At 42.9% G+C, this 14,827-nt stretch overlaps 1 protein-coding gene across 4 annotated transcripts in view; it reads right to left on the bottom strand.

The window, feature by feature from the left end:
- Positions 1–14,827, bottom strand: part of rtkna (rhotekin a) — a 66,597-nt gene that overhangs the window by 34,783 nt on the left and 16,987 nt on the right. The window contains exon 1 of one of the 4 annotated variants that reach the window (XM_063898295.1): positions 9,312–9,862. The exons of the other annotated variants lie outside the window; for them this stretch is intronic. Within the exon in view, the coding sequence (XP_063754365.1) occupies positions 9,312–9,407 (96 nt within the window). The 5' untranslated portion in view covers positions 9,408–9,862. Of the gene's footprint in view, positions 1–9,311; positions 9,863–14,827 lie in introns of those variants that run through there. 4 annotated transcript variants of the gene reach the window in all.

The raw sequence follows: 14,827 nt of genomic DNA, 5'->3' as shown, positions 1-14,827 counted from the left end.
CAATAAACTTACATATGCAGTTACATCACAACCAACCCCCAGTCTGTTTTCAGTGACTCACTGACCAATGACACAGCGTTTTAGAGGGGCTTGCTTTAGTGGGAGTCTCAGTTCGGTTAGCTGTCTCTCAGCCAATCACATCGAGCTAGGCGTCCCCCAACAACCAATAGGAGTCTTCTTCTAGTTCATTACCCAATGATAAAACGGATTAACCTTTTCCTCTCCTAACGATGACAAGATTAGACACCCATACACCGGCAGATGGAGTCCCTTCGACTCTGACAACATGCAGAGGCTCTGTTGTGTGTGTGTTTGTGTATGCAAGCAGACGACACAAAATACAAGGATTATGGCGCTAATACAACAGCCTTTGGACAATTCTCTAAGGGTATTACACGCCCACGCCCAGCCCCCCCGAAACACACACAAACACACACACACACACACACACATCTTTCCCTAATGTGACCCTGAGATTTTGACCCCAAGTCCCAAACATGACATCATCCAGCTGGAGACTTTGTTCCACTGATCTCATCGCGGTGAGGTGGTTTTTTTGGGGGAAAAAGGGAGTGTTTTGGGGGTGGAACAGCTCAGCTACGGCTCTCAACACCTCGCACCACAACAAGAGGCCTCCTTTTCAGCAGCCTCGGCCCCAGGTCTACCTCAGCCTAAAGCCCCGGCTCTCACTGACCCGCCTCTAAACCCTGGAAAATTCCCTCATGACAGTTTGCCCTTGGCGTTCGGTTTCTACTTAACAGCACAACCATCAATCTTAAAAAGGCACCCAGCCACAGAAGTCACATAAAACTAGAACTTGTCTCTAGTTGCAGAGATAAGCCTTCTGGGGGATGCTGGGAGGCCATCTGCTCAGCTTTCTCTGTGTCACTTTACTCTTGTGTGACTCAAATTAATAAAAGCACCCAAACTGCTATTCATGTGATGTGGGTGTCACACAGACTCTGAGAAAATTAGAGATGGAGACAGAGGCAATAACGGCATTACATCAAGAAAGAAAGAAATAAAGAGGGAAAAGATAATCTGTTGTTCTTAATGAAAGCAGAAAAGACTCTGTGATGGTCGGATGGCATCCTTCCAAATGCTGACACGCCCACCAGTAACACACACATTCACACAAGGGCCGCATGTTGGGAAACTGAACTAAAAATACTGAAAAAAACAAACCCAATTGTGATCATTTGAACTGATATTGCAATATAGTGATAGGGTTCACAAGACTGGAGGGACATTGGTGCTTCATTGTCTTCATGATCATTGAAACTTATAAAATGAATGATCATGGTGTGATTATTTTTATATTTAATATGTCAAAATATTGTCTTACAATTTGTACACCAGCATATCTTTGCATCCAAAATAGAAGTTTAACACATATTTTGACTTTAAAGAGGCCTTTTGCCTTTCCTGTAGTGTGTTCTATAGGTTTTGGTGCATGTAAATGGTCTGCAAAGGCTAAAATCCCAAAGTCCCCTGCCTGAAACTCCTCCCTTGTACTCCTTTGAGTACTCCTGTAACACAATCACATCACTATGTAACACTCGCACTTCTACTGGCTAGCGCTTCAACACATTGTAGTGCTAGGCTAAGGAGGCGGGACATCCTCAAGTGGTAGACCAATCACAACAGAGCCGGCCAGCTTTAATAAATATTTGGCTCCCTGTGATACCTTGTACTAGTCCTGAGTCCTAATTGAGCAGCTTTAATATACACAAACAAGTTTCCCAAATCATCAATTTGACACTTTGGCTCATGCTAGAATACACTGGCCTATAAAATACACAATCTGTTGAGTCATAATGATGTTTTTCACTTCACTGGGCAGTGGATTGTTTTAATGGTGGTAATTGTTTGTTTAGACAGCCCTCCCTTCACACTCATCCTCCGCCTCTCTGACTTCCCCCTACCCTCTCGGTTGCGGGGCACGAACACGGTGTTGAGAGTGATACAGAGATCACACATACAGCAATAGACTGCATTTATTCACAAACACTTAAAAACGCCCACCACAAGCTGTACAAAAACCTCACCAAAGACACATGACTATAAAGTCACGGCATAAACTTGCACAGAATCATGTACACAGTTTTCCTCACAGGCTGGATAACACACAACACACAGACGACAGTGTAAATTGCATCCATATGGACAAACACAAAAAGCAACATCTACAGGCTCAATTAAGCACATCACCAAACGTTCGTTTTAACACAATGTGCAGTTGCACACATTTACAAAGAGGACCATCTGATTAAACAGCCTGCGCCGCCAGCTGCGTCTCCAGAACAAGTCCTCACGTTCCTTTAATTGCATGTTCTACAAAGGAATACAGATTTTTAATATCTCCGCCTCAAAACAGTGATGTCTGAGATGTTGACACGATAAGTCAAACACGGCTTTAAATCCAGTATCGACTGATTTGAATAATGCCAGCGGTCTCAATTCTAACAGCTTAAGTGAGTCCAATTTTCTTTGCAGCTTCAAAAAATAATCTTTTTACCGGTAAAGCCTGTGTGCGTGCCTGGGTGAAAGCCTAAAGAATGGAGGAGAAGGATTAAAGAAAGGTGAGGCTGAAGGGTGAGATAAAAAGAGTGCGGGAAAGGGCTGGGAGCTGAGATACAGGCAGACAGACAGACAGACAGACAGACAGACAGACAGGAGAACAGAGGGGGAAATTAACGAATGGATCCAGACGGAGATAACGCGGAGGGGAAAGGGAATGAGAAAAAGGAAACAGGCTGGGAGTTAGGCTGATGTTCCAATACCCAGGGTTGGGGAGTAACAGATTACATGTAAAATGACTCAAAAGAAGGTAACTGCTCTCCCTTACAGTCACATAAAAAAGATGTCTTCAGATTACTGGTGAGTTTATAAAAAGAATAGAGATGACTAGTTTTTAAATACGATATACAAACCTGCAACCACATGCTTTCACATTACAACACTTAATGAGGCTCAAAACAACAAGTAAACACGTGCTCATTTCATCCGTTGTTAATTGTACTGTAGGTGGAGACCTGATCCATTAAAATATAAAAACACTGTGTGTGCTTAAAATGTGTTTATGAAGCTATACTGCTCTGTCTATTCTTTAATTGAATCTGAAATATCTAGGTGTGTATATTGCCTATGTGTTTCTTCTTTTTGACAGTCCATTAGGTAGAGTAATACAAATACTGTGGGTGCTCTTAATCCAGATACTGCAATTCAAAAATACATGTTCTGTTGTACAAAGACACAGAGGACACAAAATATATTGGTTTCTTCATTTCTGAGGTTACACTGTTGTACATAATACAGCTGGTGGGGTGACTGTGGCTGTGAGGGAGTGTGGTCAACTAACAATTGGAAGTTTTGGGGATTTGATCCGCTGTATTCATCATCGTTGGCATGACCAATGGGGTGTCATTCACTTGAGCAGGCAGCACCTTGCATGGCAGCCCCTATCTCTGTATGAATGTGTGTGAATGGGTAAATAATGACTCGTATGTAAAGGACTTTGAGGGGGCATGAAGACAAGGAAAGCGCTGTTTAAAAGGCAGTCCTTTTACCGGTTAGGGATGGATACTTCTTTCTTGTATTTAATTAAGGTATTCCAATAGTAACAGTAAATAATCATTACTTTACTATTGTGAAACTTAGATTGGGTTCTAGAAGGAGGTAATTAGTAAAAAACTGAATATATTTTGAAAGTTTCCCTCCCATCCCTGCCAATAACAGCCCCTCTCAGGAGGTGTTCTCTGCTGCTCACTCCGCGGGCTCGTGCTCGTTGTTTTTCAAAGGAAGCTTGGCTCAGACGGCAGCATCTAACTGGTTCCTGTCCACACAGAGCGCCCATTCAGACCTGCGCTGCTCCTCCTAAACCGCTGCACCAGCAACGTCTGGGGAGAGGACCGATGTACGCTGGGGTACAGCACTGTAGATATGGGGGGCTGGAGGGTTGGGGTGCAGAGGTGAGGTGGTTTGAAGAGGGCTTAGGAGATATGCCGTTTGCAAGCAGGAGAGTAAGGCTAGGTAGGGAGCGCAGGGTGTATGTGTGATGTGATACAAAGCACTCTTTCTACTCTACCTCAAACACACTGTGCCTGCTTTGGGCATACAGCACAGGAAGAACTGTAAGCCACTGTAGCTATTTGCGATACAGATGCCTGCCACACACACACACACACACACACACACACACACACACACACACACACACACACACACACACACACACACACACACACACACACACACACACACACACACACACACACACACACACACACACACACACACACACACACACACACACACACACACACACACACACACACAGCAAACAGAACCAGGATATTTATTCGAGGCTAAGGAACTCTTCCGTCTAATTCAAAGAAAATTAAGTAAACTCACATTCACGGTGAAATTAAGAGCCTGGTGTCTCTAAACAAATCAAAGCACTCCACTTGATTACACAGCTTACAGTATGAAGTACTGCTCTTTGCAAATATTTACCCACACACACTCTCAGCGCCGCGCTCCGCAGGTTAGCGGTGTGCGATGAAGTCGTCCGTTGTGCAGGAATGTGTCTTGGCTCAGATGTGAGTGTGTATCCTGTATCAGCAGAGCGAGCCGCTGGTAGCTTTAGCACACCTTCCACTAAAGCAAGCAGGTCTGGTGTAACTTAGGCTACCTAAACAACCGTGCAGCTGAACTAACACACACACACACACACACACACACACACACACACACACACACACACACACACACACACACACACACACACACACACACACACACACACACACACACACACACACACACACACACACACACACACACACACACACACACACACACACACACACACACACACACACACACACACACAAACTGCTGACTGTGTCTTCATGGAAGGCAATATTATACTTTGTTGGATTTAAATGTAAAGGTTGGTCCAATATCTAACTTCTACTCTTCTATTCTGTATATTTATATTGTGTATTCAATAAAAAATACACTTTAGAAATATATATATATGTTGCACTGTTGATTTTATACATTTACTTTTAGGTTTATTGTCAATTTTATCTTGTGTTTTATTCATGGCGTGTTTACATGCTGCTACAAAACTAAATCAAACTGGGATCAATAGAGAACATTTAATCTAATTAATTTGATCTAATATTCATATTGTCTGCAATGGCAAAATGATAATATCGTTAGAGGACAGAGAGGGCCAGGAAAAGAAGATTGAACAAATGAAAGCTAAGAAGAATGACAATGGAAAAGCTTCTAGTCTAGGCTCAGGTCAGGGGAGGAATGGAAGCCAAACCCTACATGTACTGTTTTGCTGTCCGAGTATAAATAAGATTAACCTCTGCTGTTTCTACAAATCAATCATCCAGGGTGAGATTCATAAGTCTGGCTCCAGTGCACAAGAAAATACTGCTTAACCGTCCCAGAACAGGCAGGGATTAACTGCTGTCAATTTGGCCTTTGGCCTCCAGGACCTCCTACATTTAGAAAGCATCTGCGCGGCTGAAATACCTGTCACCGGGACTGAAGGGAGGCTTTATATACAGTATGGAAACAGCAGAAAAAGCCCCAGTGTATGAATCAAACACATGACAAGAGAGTACAAACCGAATCATAAGAAAATATGTTTTGAAAACACGGATTCGGGACCAGAGGACGCATTGATCTAGATGGAGAAGCTAAATCGTACTGAATCAAACGTTCACGGCAACTCAAGAACAGATTAAGAGACGCTGAATGGATACCAGCCAGCGGGTATTTAACGCCTGCCTGTGGTGTCCAGAATTCACAAAACTATCTGGCATGGCCACAGCTAAGTTTAGGGATGGGGAGCGTGTGAGAGGTCAAACAAGAGTCCCTAGTGAGGCAGCAAGAAACTCCAGCCTGACCCCCCCACCATAGATCAGCGTCAACGAGGGTCAGAGACAGAGCTCCCGTTACGTCATGTTACGGTGTCTGTTTGCTTAAGGACATCTAACTGGAGATGAATAATAAAATAAACTGTGTTATTCATCAGAATTATTTAGTAGAGGCGTAATATTTGTTAGAGATTTGATTCAGATCCTTTTAAAGGAATCACACCATGTTCATTTTAAATATATCTTTCGTGATAATAAGAATATTGATGTCAAAAAAGATCATTCCCTCCAACAATCAGTCAAAACTAAATACATCCTATCAGTCATTTATTCCCATATCAAGCAGGCCTAATTTCTAGCATTGTAAGGGATCCAAAAGCATATAAGGAAATTATGTTTGACTTGAAAATCTGAAGGGACTGAAAACTGTTTGATAAACAAAAAAGATTACAGACTCAAAGTTTGAACTTGTACTATTTCAGTGCAGATAATACGGGGAGTTTCTAACCACAATTGCTCTATATCATTTCGTTTTCATGTAGCTACACCTCCCAGTGTTCGACATTCAATGACTCAAAGGCTTTATTGTCATATGCACAATAGCTGCAGCATAGTTTTGCAAATGAAAATGCTAGGCTCTTCAAACAATGCAACATAAATACACTTGAGACATAAAACAGTCCAAAATATAAAATAAAATAGTGCAACAGTTGGTGTTTTCCACATGTGACCAACTAGGTCAATTCTGGGTCTTAATACCTCACAGAATACAACAACTCTCTCAAATCTGTAATCAGATGATATCATTGGTATGATCCGGAGCTGGAGCAGCCTATCGACTCAGGCTGCACCCCTCCTGAGGAGACCCAGTGAGGTCAACACACATAGAGAAAGTATTGTACTTTCTCCAACAATGACTGACTAGCAGAGGGAACACAACACACAGATCCTGCGTTTATATCTTGACCTCACAAACCCTTTAACAAATATCCACATTTAAATCTGGCGAAGCCACGATCCATGTATTCATGGCCAGACTGCAAGCTAAAATTAGACCGGGGGGGAAAGTGTCCATCTATGGCACTCGGGCTACAAACAGGACAGGCCTGGGGGGTGAAAATGTCTGAAAACCAGGATAGGAAAAGGAACGCTGTATCCGGGTATAGGGTCACAGGAAGTAATGTGTCTAATAATGGCAGTGGGATCAATGACATCATGTTGTTTTTCCCGCTGGGAAACAGTAATTACACCAGACCATTTCCTGTTTCCCATCAGGCACCTCTGATGTGTATTCTGTGGGCACAATGTTTGTTACACGTTGCTTGTGATTAAAGAAAAAACACTTGTGTCTTACAGGGCCTCACAAGTGAAGAGGGTAAGAAAACAGTGCAATGGAGCCAAGAATGCAGCCATTCTTATTATAAGAGACTTGTTAAAACCTGAGGAGCAGAAAGGTTTCTTCCTACTGAGCTTGCAAATACACAATGGCTGCCCTCGCTCCCCTCCTGACACAGCAATTATATAAGCCTAAGGAATGCAGGGACCTCAAGACATGCATGATCTTTACACTTTTTAATGTTACTTTTAGACGATCTTATCTGTGCATAAACTAACAAACGTGCACTTCAGATATGAATGTATACATTTACAGTATGTGTGTGCATGGGATGGGAGTGGCAGATGTATGTCGCCTCAGGGTAAAACAAAAGGAGTCGAAAGGAGCTTAGTGTGTAATAATTGCACGTCTTGATGACCCAGCAGGACGTTTTATGAAACCCTGGAGCGTAAAGCATCCATAGCTAGCTGAAATTACAGTTAAACCGTGGGCTGTGCAGCTCAGACACATACAAAGAATCCCTGTCTCATAAACCCACCCAGGCATAGGAGACATGGAGGGGGGAGGAGAGGGTGAGCAAACATGTGAGTGTTTACCAGCAAAAAGTCTCATATGAGTTGAAGAAAAAGCATTACTTTTTTCTGTGCAGCAATCTGAAATTCTCGCTGGTTATTGCTGAGTAATGCGTCTCCGCAGCCGACCCTGACCTCTGAACTCCCTGTGAAGGGGGGGCAGTTTTCCCACAAGGCTAAAAAAAGGCTCATCATCTCATTATTTATACATTCCTACACTCGCAATTGCATTTACAGAACGACAACTGGAACAGAGACGACGAAATACTTAAAAATCCTCAAGATAGAAATTCCTACATTCCACGTTAATGCCCTTAATTCAATATTCAGTTGCACTTTCAAGTCCGAGCTGTAAACAAGTGTCTTCATCAAAGGACAGTCTGTGACAGGAACCAATAAACTGATTAAGCTCGATCAACATGTTGGGGGAAAACACCTCGTGACAGCTGGTGTGTACCAGTGCATTTCAGTGCATTCTCCGAAAAAAACTCTAAAGTCAAATGAGAGATTTGATGACAGAGCTACAGTTTTGGGAATCATGACATCACAGAAAGAGAAAACACTGCACAAGCTGAAGCTGGCATGAGTTTTTATGTATCTATGTAATAAAAAGTCGGGACACCTGGCAGACTCTGTGGCATTTGGCGCAGGTAGATAAACACAACAAAACTTCCCACTTGAAAATGATTCCAAACTGCTTGCAGGAACAACACATTAGTGTGTGATACCACCTCTCATGCTGCCCTTGTGTCATACAGCTGAAGGCTTTTTGGACTCGATTGATGAAGTGAGAACTGCTTTTTTTTAAACCTCTAAACAGCTGCAGCACAGACAGCACATATCTTTTCAGATTATGGGGCCAAAAAATAAAGTATCTGAGAATTCCCCCTTGAAATGTTTGTAACGCGTCCAATGGCCGTATCTCCACTTACTTTAAACTGAAAAAAGACACTTTGTTCAGCCTTTTCCTCCAAAAAGAAGCGATTGTGGATAGGTTAGTTATGGTTTTAATGGTAAACCAATGCCATGTTATATGAAATGATTAGTTTCTGTTACTAGCACACACATCTCTTACTTATGAGGCACAGCTGTGGACTGTGTGTGAACCCCAGTTGGATGGGGAGACAGAGAGATGGATGGCATGCAGTGTTGTTTTCTGTTTGCTGTCAGTGTTAAGATTTGCCATCTGTGACAGGGGGAGACTTGTTTGTCCCATAGACAGATTATTCAACAAACCCCTCAGAAAACTTTAAAGCACAGAGCCACAGCTGCAGAGATCACACATTATATACTTCAGAAAGATTGCAGTGTTTGTTTGTATTCAGTTCAAATAAATCAATCAAGAAAAAGAAAGTAAAGGTGTCAGGGACATGATCACACATGCATTTCTACCACTGACACACCCCACAGCTTTGAGATTGTGTTACAACACCCCCCAAAAAACCGCAGCAAAAACGTGTTTAGAGGATCAGAAACAAGTGGTGAATTGAAACATGTGTTTACCTGTAAACTGAGTGCAATCTGACGGATGTACATCATATTGAGGTCCTCCAAAATCCACAGTTTCTCCTCCATGTTCGCGAATTTATCAACTGGCATCTTTTCGGCTGATATCCACAAAACGACTCCTTCTTGAAGTTAATGATCCGGCTCAAACTTCTACTCTGCAGGTACCGAGGGGAGACCGTTCATTATCACAGTGTCTGGTGCGTAAAAACAATGCGTAAAAGTTCATCCAAAACGAAACACCGGGAGAGAAAACATAGGTGATCTGCAGAGTGGATGATCCGCTGCACTGACCATAAAAATCCCCCAGCCCGTTCACGGCGCGTACCCTTCCTCTCTACTTTCTCCACAAAGATCCTCTCAAACACCCACAGTCAACACCCAGCGGTTGCGCAGAAAGAATGGAGCCTTTTAAAAAGCAGTTCTTCTCTTTGTGTCACTGTGTCCCCACTGTGAATGCCGTCTGTCCTCTGTGACAAGAGACCTCTCCACAAAAGGGCATCGCCTCTGCGGGAGTGTTCGACACAACTACTCCACTGTGTGCGCGCTGTCGCTCCCCAACCCGGCGCTAGATTAACCCCTACCAGGCGCCTCTAGTGATGGTAATGAACTTTAAAAAAAGAAGAAGAAAAGAGGGGGGAGATTACTGTAGCAGCCTCTACGCCCCTTTACACAAACAAATAGCGAATACCACACCACCACACAAGCATGGCGGGGTGGGGAGCTTTGTTCTTTTTTTACTGGCTTGATAATAACTGGCGAAATTATAACCGTGTCAGCTGGTGTTCATCAGGCAAGAGTAAAAATGAACACCCAGAGATGTTATCTAGCAGAAAACAAAGAAAAAGTCCAACTATGATTCATTTTTAGGCAAATTAAACCTTTTTTCAAATAACAGGTTCGTTTTTAAATCAAAATGTGTGTGGTTGTTTTACTGGTTATCTCAATGGGATATTTGAAGAAAATAAATACATATGTAACTTAGTAGGTCACCGGGTCACCATCATTTGACAAATTCAAATACATATTTTATAGCGCAGATCCACAGGGTGACATATCTTTTTAATAATTTATAGTGTTTCCCTTAAAATATGAATACAGGTCTATCCTTGCAATCGTATCCAAAAAAAGCATCGCCTCCCAAAAGAAGCTCAGTCAGTTTTGGATTCTACAAAAATATGAGAAAGTTGATTTTATAGAAAGACATTTTTCCTTTAAGTTAATGTCACTCCAGGGCGAGGACAGTCTCCTCTCCCATGAATCCAGCTGTTTGTTGGCCAGCTTCCTCTGTTCTCAAAACAAGACAATCTCAAGGTTTATTTAAAGCGACTTTCAAACATAAACTGTGCTGATGGTTTCGCTTCTGTTCTCTGGGAAAACTGGTTCACAGCCAATCTGCCATCACTTTTCAGAGAAGTCGCGCCAAAAGAAGAACAGAGAGCCCCAAACAGAGTCCTCTCCAGAGCCCTGGACCTGAACCAGCTGTTGTGAGATGTGTTTCTATCCTTGTTCGAGAGACAACGCTGCGCCAAACCACATGGAGACCCACTCAACAGGACGCCGGCGTCACATTACGCACGGCACACAGAGGCAGACTAATTAAAACACACACATTTATATGTTATTCACCAACACCAGAGCAGGGTAGTGACGATTTCTTCTGACTAAGGAAGGGAACTTGAGGAAGATACAGTATTTTTATGATCTTAGTATCTTTGACGTGACTTTTGGGACCATCCCTCTCCAAACACATGCCCATACTGTGAACCATGCCCTCCAAACTCTTTAAGGCAAACAGTGAAAACAAAAAGGAGCTGTAAAAGCCCTTTCACACCCAAGGGTGCCAGTAGCAAGCCGGGTCATTTCCCCAAGAAAAAGCCTCCACCCTCAGCCTTAGGAGTTTAAATCATGCTAATCTGTGACAGACACCCAGTAAGAGGGGAGATTTATTGTTCCAAGGGTGGAAAGAGAAATAGTTGAGGTGAATGCACAAAGGGAGGGTTATAGGTGCACAAAACACATTCTGGGACGTTGTGTGTGTGCGTGTGTGTGCATGGATTCACAATTAAATGTGTGTAGATTCAAGCAATCCCCTCTGAAAGTCGATCTGGCATGCTGCTGAACTGGGAAAATATTAACTTAACAAGAACTCATACACCTTTAACAGTACTGAATAGTGTCAAACAGGCCTTTAAAGAATTGCTTAGCTTTTTTTGCAGCTGTTTCACATGATGTTGCTTAATAAAGAGGACATGTTACGCTCATTTACAGGTTCATATTTGTGTTTTGTGCCTCTACTGGGACATGTCTCCATGCTTTAATGTTCAGAAAGCTCTTTACGTTCTCATACTGCCTGTGCTGCAGCACCTCTTTTCACCCCGTCTGAAACCAGAGCCCTGTCGGCTCTGATTGGTTAGCTGGTGTGATTGGCCAACAGCTTAAAAGATGTCCTGACCCTTAGCCTATCATGTACAATTTGTTGTGAGTCATTAAGTTACAGAAGTTAACTAAGGGAATTTGGGATTTTAGCCTTTGCAGAGACCATTTACATGCACACAAACCTATACAACACACTACAGGCAAGAGGAAAGCCTGAAAAGCATAATAGGGACGAACAGGCAACAGGATAGCAGTGTATTATTGCGTCACAATCCATTTAGTCTCACTTTACACCGGCAGCAGTTCCTTGAAGCTGAACATGCTGCAGGTAAATCTCCCTGCAGTAAAACACAAAGACCGACACCTTGTGACAAAAGCCCAGAGGCTGAACAAAAACAGACAGAAAACAGTCATTATTTCAATGACAGGGCACGCTGGCTGGCAGGCAGGCGACTAGCTCCAACATCGCTGCTTCTTGGCCCGGCGCCACTGAGGACAGAGCTAACTCAGGTATTCACAGTCAGTAGATTAGCATTTAGCGCTGAGTCCTGACAGCTTTAGGCCTGATTGGGAATTTGGGGTGTTTAACGGTGATTACCTACTGATAGGAGGGTGAATTAGCAGTTTTGGTCTGACTGCAGCGGGGCCAGATGTGCTAATGCTCTGCAACGAGGGACGAGGAGGAGGAGGAGGAGGAGGAGGAGGAGGAGGAGGAGTGAAACCGATATATTACACAATCAGTTAATCCAACACTAACTCCAAGGTTTGATCGAAACAGGGGGGATTAGGTAAATAGAACACTAACAGGAATCACTTGTTCCATGAAAAGATAAGAACATTTCGATGAAATCCCCTCTCCAAAAAACACACACACACGCAGACGCTGCAATGCACACACATGCACTGAGAGGGTTGGACTACTTTCAAGACAATAGCCGGTGTGTTCCTTGTTTCTGAAAGGATGTGAGGAGAAATACTGAAAACTTCCTGTCCGTACACCTAATCAGCTGGAGGAAAACATGCTGGAGTCAGGGCTGAAGGGTCGCTCACAAGGTAGATTTATGATGCTGGTCAAAGATATTTTAGAAAAGAAGTGGATGAAGCTTTCCGGTCTAAAAGTGAAATCAGGGGCGACGTTACTGATTGCAAAAATAATTCAAATTGTATAGAAGTCTATGAGAAAAACAAGCTTTTCACTTCAGTAAACATTTCCTAAAGAGTTTATGGTTTCAATTATTCAAGTCATTTTTAAAACAGCACAATGTTCATTACATGGAGATGAAATACTTGTTGTATATTGTATTACGTTGCAATTAGCTGATGCTTTTTCCCTCCCTAAGTGACTTGCAAAAAGTGCAATAAACCATAAAGATTCAAACTCAGAGCGACAAAGAAAAGTGCTGACATTTCACTTCAAACAAGCCATACCATTGTGTGTGCTGGAGCTAAAGTTAAAGTACAGTATGACTACTGAAAAGGTCACATTTGAAATAGAAAACAGGTCCATAAACTCTCCCAATTATATTCATACTGAACATTTTCTGCAGCAATGTGCCTTTATTTTGTCTTCGAAGTAAGTTTATGTTTCAGAAACTGCAATTAACTTGATATATTGAACGTCAGTAGCAAGGCAAACACTATCAAAATAAGACCCTTGTTGTAATAAATCACAATTATGTTTGTTATCATCAGGCCCCCTTTGCTTCAGAATACACAGTATGCACATGTTTTGACAGGCAATCTGCAGAAAACAAAAAAACAGCCCTGAGGAGATCCACGTGATACTCTGGAGAGTGTAAGAAAACAAACCCACCGATGAATATCAAATAAATGTATTTTTTGATCTTCCAATCAGCACTGTCTCATAACCACAGATAGCACCGCAATCCTTTATCTTCATTACTGTAGGGGCCGTGCTGAAGGTTAAAATCTGTCAAACTCACAGCGTATCAGGGAAACAGGAGAGGGCCCCAGGCCAGCCGGGGCCCCAAACCACAACAAAGAACCCTGAATGTCGTAGACCCAAATCTGAAAACTGAACCCCACCCACACCATGACGCCCACACGCCAACTGGGACATACGTAAACCTACACTTACATACACAAATACACACCCAGGCATAAACAAACCCCCTTTAAGCCTTGTGAACATCGTACGCACAAAGAACCTGTGGCAGAAGCGTCTTAAAATTCACACTGATCAAGGTTATTGTGTCTTGATTATGGCCTGCCAAGCACACATCCTCCCATGTTGTTTCCCACAGAGGGCAAAGACGTAAAATAAGACGGATTATTACAGAGCTTTGTCTCACTGTGTTTGTACACTCAGACGGTTGATTGCACAAGGACAGCGGGATAATAAGAGATGTTTCTCGAGAGATTAATAGTCACACACTGAAAATTGAGCTCTGCCAAAGCACCAGGTTACAAATGCGTTCCTGTAAAAAAGCGTGCGTTGCAGCAGGCTCCACAGGTCTGCATGTCACAGGCCTGGAGTTTCACGGCTGTGTTACGGCAGGGTCACATCTGGTTGACTCGATGACAGCAGCGCGTGACGAGCTGTGAAAGCAGACGTATCATGTAGAAATCCCCCTCGAGGTCAGTTCTCAGTTATAGAGGCTGGAAAACCTGCGCTGACAGACACAGTCATAACTCAGAGACGGAGTAATGACATTGTAAATCTCATCCACAGTCTGCCTTGTTATTAGCTGCATACGTTTGTGTCGGTGATCTCTGACTGATCTTACTTTTTTTGTGAGAATAGATACCGGGGATGTTATGTCGGTGTCGTAAATAACTTTCTACTCTGAATCCGTGATGAACATTTGAGTAATACTGCAAATGAAATGTCGGGCGAGGACCGGTGTTCTTCTCTCACAGGAAATCCAATATCGGGGGGAAAAAAAGGATGTATGTGTCACAGGTCGTGGATTAGCTCAGAAGAGAAGCTGGAGGAGTCGCTCGCCTCATCACACAGAGTAATAACAGAACAGGGAGTCTTTTTAGCACCGGGTTTGAGGAGCCATCTTATTTCACAACATTGCTCTAGGTACTGAAGGATAAACAGGCTCGAGTGTTAGTCACACACTAGGGATGCAGCAATCGGATTGTTTTTCCCCTGATACTGATACCTG

The sequence above is a fragment of the Eleginops maclovinus genome, chromosome 12 (genome assembly GCF_036324505.1).
Source record: "Eleginops maclovinus isolate JMC-PN-2008 ecotype Puerto Natales chromosome 12, JC_Emac_rtc_rv5, whole genome shotgun sequence".
NCBI classification, from domain to species: Eukaryota; Metazoa; Chordata; class Actinopteri; order Perciformes; family Eleginopidae; genus Eleginops; species Eleginops maclovinus.
Note: the sequence above shows the minus strand (reverse complement) of the source record. Positions and strands in the feature narration are given on the sequence as shown.